Source organism: Crocodylus siamensis, chromosome 4 (assembly GCF_052110815.1).
Source record: "Crocodylus siamensis isolate JL-2025a chromosome 4, ASM5211081v1, whole genome shotgun sequence".
In the NCBI taxonomy this organism is placed as follows: Eukaryota; Metazoa; Chordata; order Crocodylia; family Crocodylidae; genus Crocodylus; species Crocodylus siamensis.
This window is the reverse complement of record NC_143398.1, coordinates 224,234,004-224,259,171: the sequence shown is the minus strand read 5'-3', so window position 1 is coordinate 224,259,171 and position 25,168 is coordinate 224,234,004. Positions and strand designations below refer to the sequence as shown.

Here is a 25,168-nt window from a genome sequence, read left to right as displayed (position 1 = left end):
CCCACTTGTTAGGGAAGCGGGGGGGCGCAGACGGGAGATGCTCTGATCTCTTCATCTTGCATCTGCTCTTCTCAAGCGGCGCCCCGGCCACGAGGGGCTGCTGTGCCCCCGGCCCCGCCCGGCCCGGCCCCGCCCGGCGCCAGGTGGGCACGTCCCGGGGACGCAGCCGGCGACGCCCCTTCCCCTTCCCCGCGGCCCGCGCAGCCCCGCGCCGCCGGCAGCAGCGCTGGGCTCGGGACTAGACGGAGCCGGGACGGCAGCTCCAGGGCCCTGGTGCAAACCACTGGCAGGGCCCGGGACGGGGATGGGGCGGCGGAGGGCGGGAGAATCCACCCCGCGAAATCGCCCAGAGTCCCAGGCTGTATGGATGTGTATCTCTTTAAATAATTGGTTAAAAAAATGCGCTGGCCCAAAGCCCTTCTCTGAACATCTCGCTGCTCTCCAGAGATGGGGGAAGTCGGATCGTGCCGCCAAGCACCTGGCCAACTTGGGGCACATCCCTAATCAGCTCCGGATTTGGATCTGGATCTTAGTGTGTGTGTGTGTGTGTGTGTGTCTCGGGGTGGGGGTCGTCTCTAAATCTTTCTGCCTCGCTTTGCCTGGCAAAAAAACTTCAACAACTCGAGGCTTCCCCACTGCAGCACAAGTTCAAGACACTAATGGCCAAATTTGTCAACAATCTAAATCACCCCGAGCTCCGTGCCCGGAATCCGCAGCGAGAGATGGAGAGATAGGATCTGCCTTGAGTTCCCCCTGGAACAACAGCTCCTGTTTACACTGAGCTCCTCTCCCTCTCCCCCTCCTCCCTTCAGTCTCTTCCCTCCTCCTCCACTTTTACAGCACTGGATCCACTGGAAACATACGTGTTTTTAATTAGTTGCTATGTCACGCTTGTATCTTCCCCAACGTCCGCGATGAGGCATTGCTCATTTCTCTCTTTTGTGTGTGGCTCCCCTAACTTTCCTGTCAAAGACCCGAAAAATATGCAATGCTTGCACTGCTGCTGAGAAAGAGGACAAAGTTTAACTTCTCTGTTGGCAGTCACCAAATAACTCCTAGGCAGATTCCGAGCGAAAGATCTGATTTGCTGATTTTTTATTTATTTATTTATTTTTTCGCTCTTTGATTTGTATTTGTATGTTATTGCTACTGCGAAGGTTGTTGCCAACCTCAATTAGATCACAAATGAGATCAGTTTAATTCAACTCCCAAACTGTGACCTGACCATGGTCTGAAAGTATTCAAAAACGCATTTTAAGCCTTCCTTTGATTTCAAAAGGAATACTGCATGCTTGGTCATTCATACAAATAACATAAAACGTAATTATGGGATGATTTGGCAGATGACATTCCTGCCAAACTACACTCCATGCCAGAGACTGTAATGCTGCTGCTGCTGTCCTGGGATTTGAGGCCAGAGCACCCTGATCTAAGGCTGGAGCCAGGGCAGGGTGGCAGTGATTAAATGCATTTCGGGAGGAAGCCTGCCATGGCAGTGAGTGCTCCGCATTAAACCCCCCAGTTCAAAACTGCTGTATCACCTAGAAGGGAAGTGGATCTGCACTATCAAATCACCAGGAGGCTGTGACAAAGGGAGCTTGCAGCTTGACACACGGGTAACAACATAGCAAACACCTTTAATTCTGTCACGTCTCATACCCTTTGCTTTCTCACACATTTGTGGCTGCTCTAACATTGACACCTACACTTTTTTTGAGGGGGGGGAAAAAAGCCCCTAAATAAGGCAATCTTATTTAAAACCAAAAAAAGCAACACCTGGAAAGTTATTTTCATGCCCAGCAAAACCTAACCTGGTGTTAACTCCTTCTCCTCGGAAGGCAGAGAAGCCTTTAGAGAAGTGTAGCAAATGCCTGAAGCACTTCTGGCATGAGGCTGATGTTCCCATCCGAACTGCACTCGCTCAGCTTTTCAGGCTGGTGGCCTTCTTGCTATTTTGCTGCTTGAAACAGAGTCATGAAGCCGCCTCGCCCGCCTTACCCACTTCGCAGGCTCCCAAAGCCTGGGTTGCAGGGGGACGTGCACCTAAGTGCCTGTGCACACACGTCTCTCTCTGCCTAACTGAGGGTAAGTCCGTGTGGAGCTGGTGGAGCTGTCTAACTGGAGCCACGGATCGACCCAACATGATTCAGCTACAGAGGGGAAAAGTATGTTATTGGCTGAAGAGCTTCTAGGGTGTTTAAAAACGCCAGGCTGCCCCCGCACCTCTGCTGTGCAAACCTGTCTAGGAGCAATCCCAACTTGGAGCCTTCAAAGACAGTCCCCCCGGGAGCAGGAGTCTTATCTGATGACTGCAAGTGTGGAGCACATAAGGAGTTAAACAGTTTTCTAGCATTACTGGGTAGGTTAATATCACAGCTGCTTGGTAAAGCATTATCCCAGCACCTCACTTAACAAAAGCCTGCTTTTGCAAACAGACTCCTACTTTCCCCCAAGTGTCCAAAGGTGTTTACTGAAGTAAATCTGCCTAAATCCTCCATTGCTTGGGTCATGGGGGTGGGCAGGAGGGTGGAAGGTGTAGAGATAATCTCTTTTTGTAAATTCTGTAAATCTTCTGGGAAAAAATCAGGAATCTGTGTCACATGCTTCTGTTCAACTGGTAACATCTCGGTTAGTGTGCTCCTTATGAGTGAAACCTGCCAGAGCAGCTAGAAAAAAATAAGACATCCCTGCCCGCTTTATATTGTCCAAACTGTTCTTCTCTGAGTCGCTTTAGCACATTTAATCTATTTGCTGATGGGAAAAAAAACCTGTTAGTATCTTAAAAAGCGGTTTCTGGAAAAAAAAAATGACAGTTTGGTCGGCAGCAGATAGCGTAGTTGAAAACTTGTCACTGAAGGTTTCTGCACTGCCCCGGTTATTCCAGTACCAGCAACTGCATCTTACTTTTTACATGTTGCAAATGGAGACAAACAACACAGGGAAATGTTGACAGCTCTGCCTGAAAGGGCTCAAGCACTCCCCAGTAAGCAAGATCCCGTTAGAAATAAGCCTTGTCCTAGTGGAAAAAGTGAACCTGACCAAAAAAACCCCCCAAACCCTTTACCCACATTTTAAAGACTGTCTTATTAAGAAATGCAAAAAAAAAAAAAAAAAAAAAAGGAGGGGGGGGACGGACTCAACCAGACGAATGACAAAGCTGGGGAAAACTCATGGACATGACTCGGAACACGAGAACCACGAGAGAACTTGGCTCCGCAAACTTACAAGAGAGATTACATTTCCCCTTTGAAGTTTGTGATGTCGTTGGGGTTTTGCTTGTTTGTTTGTTTGGCTCCTTTGGGTTAGTAGGATATTCCCCCCCCGCCAGCAAACGTGCTCATCATTTCAGCCACAAATCTGGGAAAGCTTTTTCCTTCCCCCAGACCTGCCACTTTTCCTCCCGCCGTGTCCCTGGCGGGGAGGAGACACGCCAGCCCCACTCCCCGGCCACTGCGCACCCCGGCTCCCCCCGCGCTGCTCTCTCCTCGCCTGTGTGGACAAGATCCGCCTCACCCCAACCAGGCCCGCTCCCCAAGGTCATGGTGAGTCAACAATAATAGTAATTAAAACAAAATAATAGGCAGCAGTCAAGAGCGGAGAGTACACACACCTGACCCCAACTATAGCAGACTTCTCAGAGTAGAATTTGATCCCTCTCTGACACTTTTTACCTCAAGTGTTAGTGCGAGTGGCCATGAATAGTACAGGCATGCCATCTTGTAACACTATCTGCCTGTCAGGAGAGCCAAGGCTGGGTAGAGCAGGATCTATATAAGGCTTGTAACTAGGGGAAGCCCAACAAACAGCTACAAACACCTAAGTTATTTTACTCAGCCTCCACCCTTCTGCTTTTTTTTCCCCCCTCTTCTCACTCTCTTTTTTTTCCTTTTCATCTTGGCTTTCTGTTGCAGAATGCAAATGTAGCCTGCCGGCGGTGAATGGGCTGAATTGTGATTAAGAAGAAGAAGAGCTCCTTTCTTTGTTCTCCCCTCAGGGGATGTTTACTGGGAGAGACACAGCGGATCAGATATGAAAGGCATTCAGGTCAGCATTGATGTGAGCGAAAGTGAAATCATACCTAAGGCATTCAAAAGACCGCCGTGTCAGGGGTTCAGCTAACGGTGCATCTACTGTGTGTGTCTTCCCTGTTAGGCAAAAAAAAAAAAAAAAAAGAAAAAGAAAAAGAAAGAAAAAGAAAAAGAAAAAAAAGGAAAAAATTCCCACAACAAGGCAATTTAAAAAAAAAAATCACAACAAATTTATATTTAAAGAAAAAAGTTTCTCTCTCCCCCGCCAGGTTTACCACCCCATCAGGACGCACAGGACTTAGGGGCCTCTTCCCTGATGAACTAACTAGGTAATCCTGGAAAAACTGTAGGATTTGGGATCATCATTTTAGGGGAGAAGGATCGTGTCTGAAACGAGACATCTTTTCCCCTGGGTGCATCCCTATGTACTGTCTACATATACTACAACGATATGGCCAATACATGTGTGCGTATATATAATTATTTATATATACATATATATTATATATGGCTATATAATATATATCTAGCAACTGATCGGACTCAAGAAGATGCGAGGCTTGTATTCAAACCTGAAATCGTAGACATGTGGCATCATTTCTCGCCTCCCTCAGAAGCAACTTAAAGGATAAGAGACAGTGTGACATATAAAAACATACAGCACACCTTACAAAGTAATCTTTTATTGACTTTGCAACTCCTAGGAACACTTTGCTGATAGCTTACAGCAGGGAACGACTGTAGCCAAAGACAGAAGTTGGTACACAGCTCTTTAAGTTAAAAGGCTTCAAGGAAAGTCTAGTCAGCATCATAATTTTTTTCATTAAAAATGCTTGATGAAGAAATATTTGGATCTTACTTTTTTAAGTTTATACTCCCCACAGCCTAAATAGTCTTTCAATAGATTTTCCAAGTGGTTAGCTGAGGCTGTTGGCATAAACAGAGATATGTAAATATATAGAAGAAAATCACAAATGACAGTTAAGCATACAAAGAGTTAGGAGGTGGTTGCGATTACAGAGCTGAAAGGAAAATGAAAACCAGAAATCATTAAAAAGGACTAAAAAATTAAGCACCAGGACTAGATTTAGTCACGTTGCAATAACCACCCTCTCTGTCGTGACTTTTTTTACACCTTTAGAATCCGAGCTAAAATATGTAGTTTGCCTAATGTTGCCATCTCATTTACTGGTGACGTTTAATTCTGAAATATTTTCAACTAGTGTTTCTGCATCACAGATTTCTCTCCTTTTTCTCCATACTCTAAAAAGACAACTAAAGAGCAATCAAAAAGGTGTCTGACTTGGCCATTCAGACAATTGCACCCTTGTGGGAATGCTGGAATGAATGGTACAGTGGACACCCCAGCACTATTGACGTTATAAACATGTAAATGAAACACATTAGGGCAGACAATCAATTGTCTGTGAGCACTGCAAACCTGCACTCCCTTTCTATGTGACAGGCACAAAATAGTGTCTACCTTGGGAAGCCATGGTCTTGGAAAAAAAGGACAAAGAGTTCTCTTTCACAGAGGAGAAAATGCACCTTAAAAGCACTGGGATAATGCAGATGCCAAAAACTGTGTGGCGAAGAATTTCCTATTTCTTGGAACGAATGTGGAGCTGCTGCAAAAGAAGTAAGACTCTTCTTCCCACTTTAAGAGCAGACACACATTTTTTTAGGGAATATTTTCAGCCTGGCTTTATAGCTTGTTTCTCAGCCTCCCATATATTTTCTTTACCTTGGGCAGTTTACCATAGATATTTATTTAACAATGAACTTTCAACTCTGTTTCCTCATTTTTAAAGAAATATTGATTCGTATGGTCCTTTTTTTTTATTTGACAGAAACTAGAAATTCAAAAAAAAAAAAAGTTTCCTTGTCAGTTATGTGCAATAGGGAAAAATATATATGCAAAAGCAGTCAGAGTAATTAAAGAACAGCATACACTAAATCAGTCACTAAAACCCAAATTCCCTCTTTTCCCCCCAAACTCGAAAATAAAATAAACAGATTAATCTTGACACAGAAAACCGCCTCCTCTGTTCTGTGTCAAAACTTGCTCTAGACATTAATCTGTACAGTGAGATGTAACAAGTACATCTTGACCACTTGCCTTTGGGACGGAATATTAAAATATAGAGCGGTCCAGGTACTTTTGGAGGTAGTAAAACATTCTCTCCATAAGCCAATCAACTTTAAAAGTAATCCACTTGCAACGGATTTTCACTCTTGTAAAGATAACCAGGAAAAGCAACGCTCCCAGCTGCCCGCTATAACTTGTGCCACCTGAAATGTACTGGGAGCAGCCTCCTTGTCTCTAGCTAGTCTTCTAGCTGAGGCCAGCTCGCCCCTAACTTCACCCACTGGGAAGACAAACCTTACCTCCCACCATGTAGAGACACCACTGTGATTTTTTTCTTGATCAAATGAAAAAAAGTGAATTCGATTTCCACCCCCCCCCTTCTCCCTTCCCAGGATCTCTAAAGAGAAGCTGGGTGCGTGTCTTTTTTGGTAGACGTTTCTGAGCAGGAATAATTGTGTCTGCTTCTTTGGTCTGTATTCCCTTTCGGATCAGACGCCTTGAAAACATTGAACTTTCTCCCTTCTCTTTACAACTGGAAGCGAAATGGCAAAGAAATCAAAGAGAGCTGTTTACTAAAACTTTGGAGAAAATTAGATCCAACTTTTCTCTCCCCCCTCTCCTCCTTCCCTTGAAAGATTTTTGTTTTTAAAAGGGGCAACTCTGCCCCCAGCCCCTGCCAGAGAGAGCTTGTCTGAAGGAAAGCGTGTTTGTATCTAGTCTCCTCTCCTGGAGACTGAGAAGGAAGGAGTGATGAGGAATGAAACCCCTTCCTCTTATTTCTAAGGCTCTGCGTGCAGCAGGGAGGCAGGATGAGGCAGCATCCCCAGCTCCAGCTCCAACCAGGGGCAAGAGCAGCAGCAAGCACCAAACTTTGGGAGTTGGCAGCGGTGCTGCTGCGTGGGCTCCCGCAGCGTGGCTGCCTGGGGACGAGCCACCGTCCCCCACGAGGGCGCGGGCCGAGAGGGCCGGGGAGGAAGGAAGGGGCTTTGGGTCTGTCTCCTGCCTCCACTCCTTTCTTCAGTGAAAGTGTTACAAGTGAGTCAGGCGACTGGGAATCATCTGACTGAACTTTCCTGAAACCGACACACATTCCTGGGCTGCGGGCTCTTCTATTTCCCCACCTTCCCCACCCCCAACTCCTCGTCTCTTCTTTTTAGGCTTTTCTTTTCCACGGATTCCCCCCCCCCGAGGATACTTCCCCCACGATGAGTTATTTTCATATACCCCCAACCCCCATGTCTCCCTGCCACTGCCCAGGCTCCTCTTGCAGCTCTGATCAATTCCGTTATCTTGTACAAGCCTGGGCTTTCCTTTTCTCCCCTATTTAGCTTCGTAGTAATTTTATCCAGCATCGTTATCTAATCCTGAGTCCTGACCATCCTTGCGCGCACACACACGCGCACACGCGCGCACACACTCACACACGCAGGCTTTAGCTGGTTTATTCTATGCTGATCCCTTCTATAATTTCTATTTGGTTACGTTTCTATCACTCTAGTTTCCTTGATGACCATCTATTTCTGGCACCTTTTTATTTTATTTGGATTCTATTGAGGTTCCAAGGAATTTCTATATGATTTCGATAAGCATCATCATATTTAGTGTTATCAGCAAAGACACAAGCTCAGAAGTGACATCTTTTCCATGAATCCAGGAGAGAAGAAAAATCCACTCAGTTCAGATAAATCCTAGGCAATTCCCAAAGGGAAAGGCATTGGATACGTGCTTGTCGAGAGAGAGAAAATGAAAAAAAAAATCCCTCGTCTACCTGCTTCTCAAAACAAGGACGTTTCTGACTCAGAAATGAATGAAAGAAACAAATCATGGAACAAAGAAAAACAGTGGGAAAACAGAAAGTCAACATGATTTTCCCCCCTGTATTGATTGGAGGAAGACATGGAAGGGAGAAGTTAGACCCTTCGTGCAACCAAGGCACACACTTCACATGAAGTTTGTAGGATCTCTAAGTGGTTCCCCTTAAAAATCGCAATTAAACTTTCTACTCCCAAGTGTCCTGGCTTTCCTAAGTTCTTGCACCTACAGGAAAACACAGTTTCAATGGAGCAACAGCATATAGATGCCATTCCGGTCCATGTGTGTTTCCAAAGATTTGTGTGCAGCTGGGTGTACACACATCACATTCATTATCTCTTCCACAGACACAGCCGCCTAGCTTTTTGTTATTTTTATTTTATTTTATTCTGCTGATCAAATGGTGTGAAGAAAATATCAAGCACACAGATGCCTCCCCTCCTCAGAGAACATGTGATAGGTTTCATACTCTGAACTAATAATCTTGTATGAAAACCCCCAAGAAGGATAAAGGAGAAGAATAAAAAAAACCAAACACTCAGAATATTCTTTACTGCAAAAGAGCACTTCTGGATGCCTTGCTTTAAATCTCATTCTCTTTTCTCTCAAAAATGACTGTTTAACATAAGAAAAAAGGCTACTTGACACAAAGCTTTTGTTATCCAGTTGATCAGCAACGTGCTTTAGATACTTGTAAGGGGAAAAAAGCCCCACAACAGACATTGATTTTAGAAAATCAATAACCAACATTTAATAAAAAGAACAGAGGAAACACAAGAGAGGAGAGGGAAACATTACGTGTAATTTTAATGTCTACTAAATTACCCAGAGATGAGGGGAAGGGGAGGTCTCCTCTGTGAGGACCACCTTAAATAATGACAGACACAGGAGTAAAGGGTGGGGGGAAGACTTAAAAAAAAGAAGAGGAAAGATATAGGGATCCTTGGGAAGCTACTCAGAATATATTATTGGAGTTGGGGGGTTTTTTTAGGTAAGACTAAGCCAAGCAAACAGATCAAAGGCAACACAAAGGGAAAAGCCAGGGTAACATAACGAACAGTTTCTGACTAAAATTCCTCTATCACTCCCCCATATGGCTCGACACCTCCACCACAACAAGAAAGACGCGCACGCACACACACGCACACACAGACACACACACGCACACATACACACGCACACACAGACACACACAAAACCTTTGGGGGGGGATCATTTGTTTCTAATCAACATGCTCTTCTTGTCTTTGTTTTTTCCCCCTCCTTCCACCCCCACCTCCACCTCTCCGCTGAAAGTAGCGTGAGGAGCTCTGAGCGAGCGGGTTCAGGTTCCCACAAATGTCTTCATTCCTCCTCAGCTCGACAGAAAAGTTGTTGAAAGTGGGGCCGGGATGGGCCAGGCAGGGGCTGCGGGGCGGGCGCGGGTGGGTGGGTGGAGGGAGCGCGCAACCCAAAGAAGAAAGGAAGAAACGGGGGGGGGGGGGGGTTGTGGGGGGAGAGGGAGAGGGAGAGGGACCCACCAGTGCAAGCTGCCAAATGTGAGCTCAGCCTAGCACAGCACGTCCCCCCGCGCCCGCCGGGGCCGAGCCCGGGGCCGGGGCCACGCCGGGCACCGCGAGTCCCTCGCCACCGGCAGGAGGAAGTTTCATTTTCGAGCCGTGAGCCCAAGCCCCGCCGTGGGCTCCCCCGCCGCCGTGCCCGGCCCGGCCCGGCCCCGCTGCGCTCCCGCGGGGCAGCCCCCGCACAAAGCCCCGCGCCCGGCCCGCTCCTGCCCTGCCCTGCCCTGCCCTGCCCCGGGCCCGGCCGCGAAGCGTCTCCGGCGGGGCTGAGACTCACATGCCCGCGAGGAGCCGGTGCCGGTGCCGCCGCCGAGAGCGATCAAAGGGCAGCGCGGCAGCGGGCGGGTCCTGCGGGAGCGGCCGGCTCCGTAGCGGGGCTGGCTCTCGCCAGGCACCCGGGCAAAGAAAGTTTGAGGCCCCCGGCCCGGCGCCGGGTCGTGCCCGAGCCCAGCCCGCGAGCCCGGGCCCGGGACGCTGCCCACTTGCTCGCACTTCCCCGGGCAGCGGGAGCCGCGGCGGCGGCGGCGGGCGGCGCGGGGCGCCCGCGATCGCGCCCGGCCGGGGGCTCGGCTGCCCCGGCGCCCGTGACACTCACTTTCCCCGGGACTCCCTTGAACTCTCTCGCTCCCCTCCAGAAACACACAACAGGCGGGTCTCTCCTCCGCCACAGACACGGCGATCGCCAGCCAAGCCAGGGCTGCTGCGGCTGCTGCTGCTGCTGCCGGGTCCCCCCCACCCCCCACTCCACCTCCCCTCCCCTCCCCTCTCTCCGCTGGAGTCAAAAGGAAAAGTTTGATTCGGGTTTTTCTTACCGTTTTTCCTTCTTGGATTGGGCTGTTTTCGCCTCTTACACCTGGGGCCATCCGCCATGATCTGCTGCTTCATTGATAAGAGTGGATCAGATGGCAGTTCGCATGGACTCGACTCCCTGATTCAGCAGCACGCAGACTCTATGTAACAACCAAACACAGCAACAATGTGGGCATTGGTATATCCCGTTTAAATGCAGGGCGCCAAAGGAACCCGAATATTCACCCAAAAAAGAGCCCAGGCGCACGCAGGGCGAGGACTTGCCGCGCTGGGGGAGGCGAGGACACAGCTCAGCCCCCTCCCTCCCCAGCCGGCCAGGTTTGGATTTTTGTATTTCTTTCTCTTTTTTTTCTCTTTCTTTCTTTCTTTCTTTTTTTTTTTTTTTTGGTGTGTGTTGCACCAGAGATGAGAGAGACAAGAATTACATCTTCAGAAAATGACTCATAACTCATGACCGTATGAGGGAATGCACAGGCTTTTTACAGTAGGCTGCTTGACTCAATGCTAGGCGGAACATTTCCTCCTAAAAGTACTTTAGCTTGACACGGAGACTCGTTTTCATATGAAATGTTGTTATTATTATTTTTTAAGTACACTTCAGCAAACTGATAAGAGCAGCTGGGAAACAGACCTCCCCCCCCCTCGTGGAGGTAAAGCCCAGGATTGAGACCTCACTCCTATCCCCCTCTTTCACTGCTTAACAATGAGTCGTGTAATTATAAACCTCTGTCACTTTTTTTAGTCAGTTTGACAATATTCATTGCAGGGTTTCCCCCCTGCCCCTTAAGTTAAACAAAGCTTCAGTGTGTCATTTTTTTCCCCCCAGAAAAGAAACAGAAATCAAAACTGGTGCTGTCAGGGTTTTCAGGCTCCCAGTGGCTCTCTGACTTGTAAACTTTTGTACCTATTTCTGTGTACAGACAGGCTCCAAACGAGACAGAGTCTGTCAAAAGGAGAGTGGAGGAGCACTTGGTTTGCCTGACACAAGGCTCCTGCAACTCAGTCCATCTTGAAGAAGATGCTGTAGCTTTAAAGATGCTTTGACTGGAGGATTAGTTTAAACAGGGGGCTATAAAAGATGTAACAGATGCAAACTGTAAAACAAGGGCAATTAACCCTTGCTCTTCTGAACAAAATCCAGCCTAACCTCAGCATCCATTGTCTACTCCTATAGCCTCAGCTTTGCACAAAACCTAGAAACTGATTACCTGTCTCCACCTTTTTTTCTGAACCCGAGTGGATTCAGCTTTTATTTTGCATTCTGACTTGAAGAGAGAAAGCCAGCAAGAGTGACCAGTTCACTGGGCTGCTACCTCCGCCTTTTATTTTGCCTCAGCTCTCCTTCCAGAGCCCCTTGGTCCTAAAACAAGGTCGGCTAAAACAATTCCCTGCACAGGTAAGCGTGTGTGGACATGGAGATGGAGCACAAGATGAGCCTGTTTACTCACTCTGCTGCAATCTGAATCCATATTGACTAAGTACAGGGGCAGATCTGTGCAGGGGAGTGGGGTGTGAGAGGCAAGGAGAGACTGAGAAAATGTGCAATAAACTTTATACTGAACAGTTATTTCTGACTGGGAAGTTTGCAACGTCTGCAGCATCAGAGAGACAAGGCAGAAGAAAGTAGGTGAGAGAGAAACAAATTCAGAAAAGCCAGCTTTTCTCGGCAACTGGCGTAATAATGCAAAAGCACCAATGGTGAATTGTCTGAAATGCAGTTCAGTGCCTGCCCTGCTCCTTAGCACTCAGGAAGAAAAGTTGGCAATTTCTGATGTTGGAGAATGGCTTTCTTCCCAGAGGAACATGACTGTTAATATCATTTTTGGTAAACGACTTTTAAGTTCCAGTCCCTACTTTCACTTCTTTCTTTAGGATCCCAGAATCTAAGGTGTTTCTTCAGCCAGCCTCACGAAATAAAATCAAGAAATGAAACTTGCCAGGCAGACAAAACAGCAAACTTTCTGCCTGGGGAAACACACAGCTTTTCTGGGAGTCCTAAAGCAGGCTCCAGCTAAAAAAAATTCCTGTCCAGCCCTGCTCAGAGTGTGCAAGCCATTAACAGGTACATGCAAACTTTAAGCTGACTGTATGTGGATCCTGAACCAGAAGAGCAGGGAGGGATTTTTTTGTTGTTTGGAAAGGGGAATAAAATCCCTGTCCTTGCTCAAGAACTTCAGTATCAGATTTGCAAAGGACACCTCTTGTACCTGGCCGGGCAGGTGGTGGAGGTGGGCTGTGCTGGACACCAGCAGCCCAGGGTCTGCCATGGAAGAACTAACCCCTCTTGCAATTGATGCCAAGTGACTTTGGCTTTCAGTCCAGAATGAGATTCCCCTGCTACAAACAAGCTGCAGAAACCCCCCCCCCACAGCCTCGAAATCCACGTACCACACAGGAGACAGGGCACCCAGAAGGGCTGGGGGGGTGGGGGTGGGGGGAGAGAAGAAAAATGAAATTAAATCCTGAACCTACCTGCGAAGTCTTGGTTGTAGTTTTGGCCAGAAATGGGGAGGAGAAAAAGCATGAAGAAGCCGCGAAGTGGAGGAGAAAAGGTGCAGGGAGATGCAGCTCCTGGAGAAATGGTAAAAAGCCTTGCAAAAGAGTTGTCGGAAGGACCGTTATTCCTGCTGGGCAGGTTAGGACTGATCTCTTTCTGCCACTCCAGGAAACACAAACCTGGGGACGGGCTGACGTGTTACGCCTCTTCTAATGACATTTTTTTCTTTTTCTTTTCTGTAGGAGAGAGAGGAGAGACCCTGAAACACACGCCACCTATCTTTGTGGGGAGGGATAATTGAAGAGCACCAAACGTGAGCATCATGTGGAAACGTGATCGCCAAGTTTCTCTCTGGGAAAGGATCTGGGATAGATTATACCTTGAAGTCTCCGCAAACGCTTTAGTGGAAGAAATGAAATTCCACCTCCCTCCCGCTCTGTTTCCCTCCCTCCCTCCCCCCCCGCTCCCTTTCCTCCCTCCCTCCCCAGCCATCAAGTCTTTGGCATCATTATCCTCTTCACTAAATCCTACTGGATACGAGGCGGAAAACGGTGAACACCATTCACAGAACTGGATAACTCGAAGGAACTGAAAGTTAAAGGGAGCGATCCTGCGCCTTGCAGCCCAGCTCCCTGCTCCTTCCCACCCAGCCCGCTCCGAGGGCCGGATCCTGCGGCCGGGGCGGCTGGGGCAGCTTTCTCCGCATGGATCCTAGCGCCAAGTCTTTCTCCCTGCCTCAGTTTTGTCCCTCTGATTTCAGAGAAGGAGACCACCTCATCCAGTGGGGGCCAGGGGCGAAGCGCTGGGGTTGCGCTGAGCAGCGCCCACTGGGCTCCTGGTCATTTGGGGCTGCTTGGGCAGGTTTTATTCCCACGCTCACCCAGCTTGTGGGAAAGGGCTGTTCTCCTGGGATGAAGGAACCTTGTTTTCTGTTTTGTTCACAGATATAGATTGGGGGGGAGAAGAGGGAGAGAGAGGGGAATTTTTCCTGTCTCACTCCCCTCATTTGGAAGGCGATAGATAGAGAGAGAGGTAGATAGATAGAGAGAGAGAGAGAGAGAGAGAGAGGGAGAGAGAGAGCCAGGTAGACAGGCAGAGAAGGAGTGAGCGAGCGGTGTTGAACTTCCAGGGGTAACAAGTTTTTCACCTCTTTTCCATATTAAAATTAATATAAAATTTAAAAAAAGAAGAACAGACTCCACCTTTGCACTGAAGGGATTGGTTATGCAAATATGGAAGGGGTTTCCTGGCGAATACTGCTTTCTACTGTATGGTTAATTAAATCATCACTCAAAAGCCTTCCAATGTGACGCTTCTGTCGTAATCCAATCAGGTTACGTAGGTCCTAAACAAGAAAGATATTTTCCACATCTGGAAGTCAGCAATTTAGCAAGTACTGCACATTATTAACCAATTCAGAGCCCACTTCCCAGGGGGATTTTTTTTTTTGAAGTTTAAGTGTTCTTAACCAATGCTCTGCTGTTTTGTTAATCAAAAAGCTGGTTTACACTGCACATAATTGGGAACTAATACAGAAGTAACTCAAAGCAGCCAAATTGTGGATGCTGAGCTAAGCCATTCAGCTGAGAAAGGGGGAAAAAACTCTGAGCCTCGATCAGTTCCTTCCCAGCTTCCCTCAGACCCCACATACGTTTCCTTCTCTAAAAGAGCTTTAAATAATCTCAGTGCAAAGATAAACGTCCAATCCTGCATATTAACATGATCCTTTCTGAAGGTAAACGTGGAGCTGCCCAAAGGGCTGCACTAGTGGGCTCCGGAACAATTCCCCTGCTTTGACAGTTAAATCTATTACAGCCCTTTCTCCCCCCTCCTGAAGAAAACTGAAACAATGGTACACTGATCCGACACTATACTTTTACTTACATTAAGCTAAGATAAACTGCTCTTGAACTGTGCATTAAATGTGTGCCTACAGCAAGAACTGGAATGCTAGCAATAGTCACTAGCAATTGCCCTCAAAAATGCTCCTGATCAGGGAACACCTTTGTGATGATTAAACATTGCCAAGGAATGCAAATCCAACGTGCATTTGAAAATCGTCAGCTCCACTAAGGCTTGATGATTATTTTTATCTTCTAATAAATCTCCTCTGGCATTTCTTTTAAATAAATCTAATCTGAGTTTGCTTGTTCTGGCAACCGCCGGATCATACACATTTTGGGGGAGAAGGATGGAAGGGTGCAGTTGGGTGCAGTGTACAATTTGGATACATTTGGGGACCGTAACTGTCAATGCAACTAATGAATAAAAGCATAGCGTTAGCAGAAACCTGAGATTTCTTTAGTGCAGGCAGATATTACAGCAATAGCCACAAGATTTTTTTCCCCTTTTCCAATCAGATCCTCAGCTCAGTTTGTTTTTCCTGCTGTTTCCCTGTTGTCATTCCCTGAGTAAGGAAGGTCTTCAAGCTTTTACGAGAGGAGCTTACTAACCTGTTTCTTTCAACACACCGGTCACCTTTCTCTCAGGTCAGGTCCACAGTCCAAATTAAGGGCTAGGGACTTCAGAAATCTTGTGGGAGGGGAGGGGAGGGGGGGGAACAAGTGCAAGCGACCTAATCAAAGAGCTAATGAAACATTTCTCTTCTTGCATCGTCTGCAAGCCTCGTTATAAATATTAAAGAGTGGGTTTCTTAAGAGCTGCCAGTTATGTATTCATTTAAAACTCTGATGAACTGATAGAAACGAACTCAGTAATTAGGCTAGTGAGAGGAAAGGGTCTGTTGCCCTCCTGTGGGGTGGTGGTGGTGGAGGAGAAGGGGGAAGCTGGACGACTTGTGGTCAAACTTTTGGCACAACTCTGTACTGAATGTCAAAATTATTTGCCTGCATTACGTGCGATCTAGCTGTATCTCGCTATACCTACAGCTAGATCAAGGCAGAGATACAGAGCTATATAGGAGAGCGATAATATCTTAATGAAATATATGGCACTGGGCAAATATCCTGAAATCAGATTCAAAGTATTATTAATTTGAATTAGATCCTCTCAGATCCACAAGACACTGCCTATAAATCAAGGGCTGGCTGGCAATTTCTTAAAGAGCTAAACTGAATTTAGATGCATATGATAAAAAAACAAGTGAATGCCAATTACTGAGTCGTCCGATTTCCAGTCACCCACGTTCTGCATGGAAAACAAGTTCTTAAAATAAATTAATCCCATTACAAACGCCTTACATATTATTCATGCACTTCCAGATTATAAAATAGGAGGGTCGGTGGGAGGATTAAGAGAGGATGCAGCCTAACCTGCAGTAATACTGCGATCGATGTTTTATAATTAAACATGTATGTGTGTGTGTGTGTGTATCTATTTCTATTTAAAAGAAGCTTTGAAAGGAGCACAGAGGGCAATCAGACCGCAGGACGATGCTCCTGGGCTTTAGGGAATACTTTTGTATCGTCAAATAATCTCTGTTCATAATTTTGTAGGCTCTCCTTCACCCTTCAAGCTGACAATTTCTGCAACTCCTAAAAGCACCCCAGCAGAGATGCATCCTCCAGATAAAATGCTCTGCTCATCGCTGGACTGGCACAGCCCTTCAGCCTCTCTCAGACATTATTTTAGCGTGGTGTAGAAGGGTAATTATTTCTTTATTTTGGCCACAAGACACAAACATTTAGCAATCACTCAAGCCTTTCTGAGCTGGAATTTAACCTTAGCCCATGCGCTGATTTCCTGCCCTGCACTGAACTAATAATGGGCGGGCTGCTGCTTTAAAATATGGAAATAATGATAGTCTCTAGATACTGCCTTTATTGGGGTGTTGCTGGCCAGGCGGCCCTCTGACTCTGTCACAAGTGCTGAACGCAGACTGCAATTCGATTAACCCCCACCCCCGGCTCCCGCCCCCCGACAGTCTCCTTCGCGCTGGCTGCAACTTGGCGAAGAGGCTTTTCTCCCCCAGCACCAGGAGCGAGCGCAGCCCGAGCCCCCGGGCAAGGCGCGGCTCACACCCGGCTCTGCGGGGCCGCCACTTCCCCGGGAGAGGGGACTTCGGGGCCCGCGGGCTGCTCCTGCTGCTGCTTCCCCCTTTGTCAACTGCACCCATCACACGTGAGGTGCAGACCCCTGCCCCGCCCCTGCCCGGGGGCTTCCCCCTCCGCCACCACCACCTACTTTCTAATCACGTGAGCTCGTCCCCCCGCTTCCGGTCGTGGGGTGGGAGCAGGGGGCTGCCGGCCGAGGGGTTGCTAAGGGCGCATTAGCATGTGAAAGGGGCTGGGAGCGGGGGTCGCCCAGGGGAGCCGGGCAGAGCCCATCGGGGCGGTGGGAGGGCGGCGAGCCCGCAGCAGGGCTGGGATGGGCGCTGGGGATCGCTCAGCACCAGGGTTCATCTTAGGGAGGTGCAGTCGGGTGTGGGTTAGCTAGGCCCTGGAGGACTTTTGCCTTACTCCGAAATTTCCATCAATAATGTCTTTATGGGAAACTTGAGGCAGAGGATGGCAGGAGAATCTCTCTCGCTTTTTGCCGCAACAAAGGACAAGTCATTTGGAAAAGCAAGGCTCTCTCTCCCTCTTTTTTTTGCCTTGAATTCTCTGTGACCCACCCCAGAACGGATAGGCTGGGCTGCAGAGAGGATTTCATTTGTGCTACTGCCAAGGGGTTTTCATTTTCATCTCATGAATTTAGTTTTAGTCACAAGTAGCAAAGGTGTGATCTCCGCTGTTGCTGCATGTGCATCCCCATCGGTTGGCTTGTTGTGCAAACTTTATGGCTGTTTGGAAAATAAGGGGAGGGGAATTAGAGGGACAATTTGCATATTAAGATACCTGTAATCAAGCACCTCCATGCGTAATTAGCTCTCCCAGGCCACCTGTGGACTGAGAAAAATAGCTAGCATTTTAAAACACAGGAACATGTTTTAAATAACACTAGTTAGACTTCGAAAAAGCCCTGGTCATGGAGGACCCCAGGGGCATATCTTACATGTTCTTGAAAGGTGTTAAGCCTTTACTGCACCGGTGATTAAAAACATCTTAGCCGATGCCTTTAAAATATGGATTTTTTCCCCTCTAGTCTGGACAGGGTCTGAATATGAGGAACTAAGTGTGATGTACTGAATTAGTGGCCAAACATGAACATTTAGCTTCCCTTCTATCTGCTGTCATCCCTCACTGTAGAACTGGGTTACTGCTGAGCACTGGAGGGCAGAAGTGGAGAGAGGAATACAATGGGGCAATGCTGCTGGCAACTGTGAGATCTCGGTAGGTCCCAGTTTATTTTCAAGCAGAAATCTCAACTGATCAGGCTAAGGTAGGTTCCCCATAAGTAAGAGGATGGGCTTTTTTGTGCAGCCACCTGTGGGAGTAAGGGGATGAGCAAAGGAGCCATGTTGGAGTGGTTTCTCGGGTGAGGAGATAAGTAGGAAGTTGCACAACCTTCTGAGGCCTCAAGTGGGTCCCCACTCCTTCATGCAAATCCCAAAGCTTAACGGAAAGCCAAGCCTCTTTTCCCTTTTCTGCAGCAGGGGTTTCAGAGAATAGCCTCCTATTTGCTGCTGGGGTACTTCAGAAGAAACTTCTGCAATCAGCAATCACAGTTTTTAGGCCCATCTGCTGGGTAGGATCTGAACCAACGGCAAGAGTTGCCTGCCTTTTTTTAATGTTGCTATCTGTAGGCATTTCTAATATGCTGATCCCTGTAATACTTGATCTGCTGGGAGTTTTTCCATGCAGAAGGCAAACCTTTCTCATATGTTTTCGTTAATTTTATCATTTATAAAATCACTTGTGAGCTAGCTTAGTGTTGCTTAACTTATGCTTGCAATATCTGACTCTCCATAGCGAAGAATTGGCGTTCAACCTTTTGCAGGATACAAACTGCTCCTCTTGCTAAATAAGGAAGAGACAGTGACTTTGAGAGTGGGATGATGCAATTTTAGGTAGGTGGGTGAGGATGCTTGCTTAGGATTTGTTGTCTGGCATAATGAGCTGTAGTTGTTCTTTCTACTCTTGTGGGATTGATGCTGAACTTTGGGCACATTTCTTGGCTGAGTTGGTGGTTATTAAAATTCGCTGCTCACTTTTGTGTATAGTTTGTTGTTTACTTTGTTAAATTTTTAAAAACTTGTTAGAATGCAATTGAACACAGATTCAACAGTGTTTAGGCCTGAAAATAAAGATGCATTAGAAAGATGCCTATTATGCTTCAGAATTATTAATTGACATTTTTATGATGAATAATTAATCATTTGAATAATTTTCGTATCTCTGATCTGAACACATATTTGCATATCTAATGTCTGACTTTAAATGTGTTTTTTTTTTTTTTGTTAGTTGCATTCTCCCAGGACAAAGACATGAAGTAAGTAACATCCTAATGTAAAACTTTTTCTGTTTGCAGTTGTGAAAGTGCCTGTATTGAAATATAAGTTTTTATCTAGATATGAAGCTGTCAGCATTCTGCACATGCCATATATATGCTTATAGAAAAGCACATGCCTGCTTGATAAGAATACATTTAGGCCATGCTGTCTTAAGCACAGTGGTAATATTTGCTGCAATGTATGCCTTACTTTCAATTGCCTGACATTCACAGATTATTTGACTGAGGAAACCATAGAGAAAAAAGCAATGTTCTGTTTGTTGCTTGTATGATTTTTAATAACAAGACCAAACCTAATTTTAATTTGAGGTGTTTAAAACATCAAAATGTTGCTTTTATTTTCATTGTCTCAAGAACATATCTAGAAGGACTGGATGATATCATTAATTGCTGTATGTTTACAGGCATAAACTGTAAGCCTTACGAAAAAATCCTAGTCTATAATTGGCAGTGATATGAGCAATGTCATAAGCTATGTATCGGTTGTAAGTTGTTCAAAAAATAGGTGCAAACAATGGTGTTGTGTAATGTGTAGTGCCTTGGCTTTCAGTTGCTATGTAAAAGGAACACAGTTCACACTCACCCTCACAAGGAACAGAAAGAAGGAAGGAGCAGCAAGTCAAAACAAGTACCAACAAGGTTTAAAAAAGAATAAAAGGGCCAGGTTGTGTCTCTTTGACTTTTCATTATTACAGTATCTATGGGCACTTGCCCACATGCAGGGTGTAAATCCAGTGCATTGGAGCCAGCTCAATCAATTGACTTTGCTGGAGCATGGAAATGAATGCCCTCCACCAGTCTCCAATGTCACGTGTATCAGCGTCCCTGCTCTGAAAAATGGCGACGGGGCACTTTGAACTGAAGCTTGTCGACTGAGCTGTAGTTCAGAGTGCCCCGCTGCCATTTTTTTAGTGTGGGGATGCTGATACACGTGACAACTGGGTGCTTTTAATTAGGGCGGCTTGCTAATTAAAGCACCCCCCCCACCTCCCTGTTTATGTATGACTTAGATTTCTGTGGACACAGCATCTGCTTATACCCTCTCTGAATTTATCTTATTGATTACTGTGGTCAAGAAAGAATTAAAAAAATAGTATTTAGTGTTGCATTTAAATGTAACGCTCAGATGCAGGTACAGCAGGGATTTTAAGCATGGAATGTTGGTTTCTAGTTGTGATACTTGGAATGATGCTTTAGAAATACCTTAAAGAGATGTAATAGTATTTTATAAATTGTAGGTTGAAGAAATTACATCAAAATGAAAGTGCTGGGATGTATTGCATGATAGAAATGACCCTAAGCAACTATAAAGGAGATGTAACATTTCCTTTGTAACATCTGGAGAGTGAAACTTAAAGGCATTATTTTTTCCTACTTTGCAGTAAAAAGTACAATTGTCTATATAATAATTTTTATGGTGGAAATATATTATATAGACTATGTTAATCTTACTGGTAATATCTGACAGAGATACTGTATAAAGAAACTGAAATGTAGTTCTCAGAACAGGCTGAAGTTATATTGAATGGGATGTTTAGCAGTTGCATACGCTGAGTGATAACAGATTTTTTTTTTGCTGGGGGTTGAATTTGTACTAGCAGAGTGGTAAACTTGAGCAAGACGTGCAGCAGGAAGGGGCAACCTTCGAGTTCAGTGCCAAGAACTTCAATTTGCTTTGGCTTTCAGAGTTGCAGCTATTTGCACTAAAATCATTATGATTTAGACTTTCCTCTTTTAGGAATTGCAGGTGTCCTGAAGCTACAGGGAAGTTTAAATAGTCTCCCTGGAGCTGAGTAAAGCTGATTTTAACAATTGAAAGCAAAAGCCAAAGCTAGACTCGTCCACCTTTTCATTATCTCGTTTCCCAAAAGAAGCACTTAAGGGCTAGATCCTTAAAGGTATTCAGGATTTGCAACACCACATTCCTAGGCTTCTTCCTTAGTGGAATCCTCAGCCCTTAGTTAGATGCCCAAGCTCTCCATATAGTGCGTGAAGTAAATTTGGCACCTTAGAAACAACATGATCAGGAAGCACCTAAATTAGGCAGGAGTGAAATTAAGAGGGAAATCTGGGATTTGATCAGAGCTAGGAACTGATTCCTGGTGAGGCAGGTGCTACCTGCTCCTCAAATTCCTAAACTGTGGACCCTCTCTAGAAGCTAGGAGACTAAGCCAGGGTTTTCTGCTTGTGAAAAACAAGAGACATAATTTGCACCCAATTGATGGTGTAGGCTATTGAGAGCCTAAGAACCTCTGAGAAGTTAAGCATTAGAGTTGGATTCAGGGGGTGCATCTACTTGGGACGTTTACTGCCGAGCTGACTTATTAGCTTTGCAGTAAAGCATCCGAGTCTACGCGTATGGTGCTCTTAGGTTGGAGTCAACTAATTAACTCCACTGTAGGATAGTGCTGCCCAACACACGTACTATCCAATGGCGTAGTTATTTACTCCTCCGCAATGCATGCCGGCTAGCCCCACGCTGTAGCACCCTTGTGCCCCAGCTAGCTCCTCTGTAGCACGTTGAGCCAGGTCAGACCAGCCCTGGGCTGGCAGGCTGACTGACCCATGGGGCCGTCTGCCAGCGAGGGCTACTTTGCCCCGGAACAACATGCTGTGGTCCTAGGTGCACATGTAAATGCTGCACCTAGGAGTAATAAACTCTGGCATGAACTGTGCTGGAGTTTGTGTCAAATTATTTTCAAATGTAGACCCACCAGGGAGTCTTTGATTCTTTATATTACGCAAGTTGTTTTTTCCCCCTTGCACTTATGAGTTGAGGGCTAGAAAACTCATTTAAAAGAATAAAGTTTGAGATTCTGGAGTTCAGTTTTGAGCAAGACAAATTCTGTGCCTGCAGAACTGTAGAGTAAGTGAGGCCTTGACTAAACCATGCTTCCGGGAATCTAGTTTGAATCGGCTTGCTACTTCTGTTCTGCTCTGGACCTGATCCTCTTTTTGGACCATAAGAGCCCAGTTGGGACTTCTGGTCCTTGCCCACCAGATGCCTACTTCCCTCACTAGCATGGGTGGTAGGTTTGGGGATATAGCCTTCCCCTTCAATGAAAAACCACAATACTTGAAAAATGAAATGTTTAATTTTGTAGAAATGCCCTTTTTCTCCAAAATTGTCATGATGAAAAGTTTCCATCACCATCTAATCTTCTGAAAAAGGGAAGGATAACTCTATTTAGACGCACATTCCACCAAAGAGAACAGTCCTCCCAACTACAAAGCACTACCTGAGCATTAAGGAACAGTCAAAGGGCTAAAAGACTTTTTAGTTGCACATCTCTATTCAAAATGGTAGGCACATTCTCTTGGCCTGGGTGTTAATAGAAGCCTTGCCAGTTCTTATGCTTGTTTCCCCAAACTTACCAATGTTACCTCAGGCTTGTCTCTGTACTGAGACTCAGCCAGGTGGCCCTTCTCCAAAGCCCAAATCTTATTTAGACACTGGGCCATTAGAGCTCTAAGAAAACTGTTTTTTCAGGAAAATTTTTGCTTAATTCTCCTTCTCACTCTAGCTCTCAATGTTTGTCATGAGACTGTTTCTCCAGAAATAATCAGTCTCTCTGTGTCCTTTATTCTATGGGGGGAAGTGAGGTTGCGGGGGGTGGGGGTGGATCTTATGTGTTAAAGATGCCATTGTTTTTACAATTATCATTTGAACACAGAAATACTGTTCCATTTATGTACACTCAGACCAACACTGCTGGGTGCATCACTTAAACATTGCTGCATCCAAACTATTTTCCAACCTTACTACTGCTTTTAATGCATATCAACTCTCTTGCTTTAAATCACTGACAAGAATGTCAAAACTGCTGTGTCAGAACAACTGCTCCTTTTTTCTTGCACTCTGACAAGCATCCTTCAACCAGAAACCCTCTGAAAATGACTATTTTTATTCGTTTTTAAAATTTAGACTTGATTCCATTGATAGCTCATATGTTGATATATTTCTCTTTCTCTGTTGTGGCCAGCGTGGAAATGTGAGCGAGAAGAAACACAGGTGTAAAGGAATATAGACGCCGTATGCTTCATCTCCAGCCAGACTCATCCCAAGGAGAAAAGGACTAAAGATAGCTTTTACTTTCCTGATCTTATTCTGATGGTTAGCCTCCAGTATAATTTAGGCAGATGGTTCAAGTTATGGTAGTGCTGATCGGGCACTAGCACCCTACACTATGATCGCACCCTGATACATCTCTCCTTGCCCCAGCCTCATCTCTGGCACATTCTCTGTTGCTAGAATTTGCTTGGCAGCCAGTGTAAGGCGATTTTTTTAACTGTCCGATGTAGCATTTGTGTTGAGAGCACTCTCTTCCGATTGGCAACGGGCTTGTGTGGCCGAAGGACAGTGTTAAGGCAGGAGACTGCCATTGTCTGTTTCTTTTAAATTTCCAGTTTCAGCAGGGAGGCCTACCACATTTGGCTGAAGATGCTGAGGTGAAAGAAGGGGCAACTGAAGTACTCCAGGATCCACACACCACCTTTAAAATCTCGGACATCCCAGAAATCACAACCTCGACTAAACAATAAGGACAAAATAAAGCTGATTTTTTTTGTATCTCAAATGTTGCAGTCTCGGGGTGCACTTAGACAATATTTTTCAGGCTTTTCCCTGCAGTGGAAAGGAGTAAAAGTTGCTTTCTTTAAAAATAAAATAAAAATGAGGTTCTTATATGGTCTACTGACTCCAGGAGCTGTGACTTTGAGAGCAACCCCCCACTCCTCCAAATGAAGAAACAAACAAACAAAAAAAGATAGTGGAACTGGCCGTATGGATAGTCTCTCATGTTTAGTACATCAGCTCAGGATGTTTCTTTCACATCTGTTTATTCAGTATCTTTCACCAATACTGAATTAAATACTCATTCTAGCTATAGAGAAACAGTCATTTATTTTTACTTAAAGACATATTTTTCTTTTGCATACAAATATCTTACCAAAAAAGGCAGACTGTAGATGAGATTATGATGAGCGATGAAGAGAGAGAGAGCTATTGAGAAGAAACAACGGCAGCTCTTGACATTAGGTAGCGGATCAGTGGGCAGTGAAGGTTTACTTGCTGCTTAATTCATGGGATAGAGTTTAGGAAGTAAGAAGCAAGGTGAGAAGGAATATGACTGAAGAATGTGATGCTTTTCTCGACTGAAAATATGATAGAGAGTCAGAGAGGTTGGTGTTAGACTCAGGGGATGAAGACCTGGCTAGTGAGATGAATGGTGGGAGTGGGAGTGGTATGTTGTTGAAGATGATATTGATTTTTACAGAGGAGAAGACAGCTTCTTTTGGGTACTAGGAGCTGAGAAGGGAGGTGCACAGATAATGACAACAAATATTTATGATGTTTTCCATCTCTTATCAGGCATTTCTATGAAATCAGTTGTTATTGGAATCACCATTTAAGTTATATTGAGTATTCAAATAAACAGAATATGAGAAAAGCTAAGTCTAATTATATGTTTCATGCCATTTACAGTGGTTTCCAGGGGATTTTCTTTTAATAAAAGTGCAATGCATCAAAAAGAGTAAATCCTACAATTTTGTTATTTACAAATCAGCTTCTGCTGGTAAAGCTGACCAGCTTATTCTTCATTTTAAACTCTCCCATTCCTCTAAGTATGCATGCAAAGTACCGATACTTCTGAGAATTATAGTCAGATATCAAGTATACAACATTTTATTCTCCTTACCTACCAAACAGCTTGATCAAAAGAAAAGCATTCTACAATCCCCAGACTGCCTTTTTAAAATCAACATGTTAGGAGTTGTTAAGATATTTGTTTAATAAGAGGTAGAAAGAGTGCCTCAGTCCTTTCCACCTCTCCTTGAAGTGCTCAGATATGCTATAAAGTATAGAAGAACATTTTGTTATAATAATACATGACAGTTTCAGCAAGCAAAAAGTAAGTCGGTGGAGCCCCAGCTCTGCCATGTACAGAATCTGTACACACACTCTGAACACCCATTCCTGGGGCTAGACCTTATTTGTAGCGTTTGCAATAACACAACATGCA

At 45.5% G+C, this 25,168-nt stretch overlaps 1 protein-coding gene and 1 long non-coding RNA gene across 3 annotated transcripts in view; one reads left to right on the top strand and one right to left on the bottom strand.

Annotated features, from left to right (window-relative positions):
- Positions 1–13,002, bottom strand: part of ZEB2 (zinc finger E-box binding homeobox 2) — a 134,632-nt gene extending 121,630 nt beyond the window's left edge. Inside the window, exons 1-2 of one of the 2 annotated variants that reach the window (XM_090045813.1) lie at positions 12,770–13,002; positions 10,300–10,437 (exon numbers count right to left, since the gene is read on the bottom strand). In XM_090045813.1, the coding sequence (XP_089901939.1) occupies positions 10,300–10,372 (73 nt within the window). In that variant the 5' untranslated portion in view covers positions 10,373–10,437; positions 12,770–13,002. Of the gene's footprint in view, positions 1–10,082; positions 10,218–10,299; positions 10,438–12,769 lie in introns of those variants that run through there. The other variant, XM_090045815.1, reaches the window with a different exon arrangement.
- A 43-nt stretch (positions 13,003–13,045) lies between these two features.
- Positions 13,046–24,634, top strand: LOC149867615 (uncharacterized). The gene is made up of 5 exons (XR_016442096.1): positions 13,046–13,107; positions 16,250–16,399; positions 17,942–18,025; positions 19,097–19,124; positions 23,129–24,634. It is a non-coding gene; the product is annotated as an uncharacterized LOC149867615 (long non-coding RNA).
- The last annotated feature ends 534 nt before the right edge of the window (positions 24,635–25,168 follow it).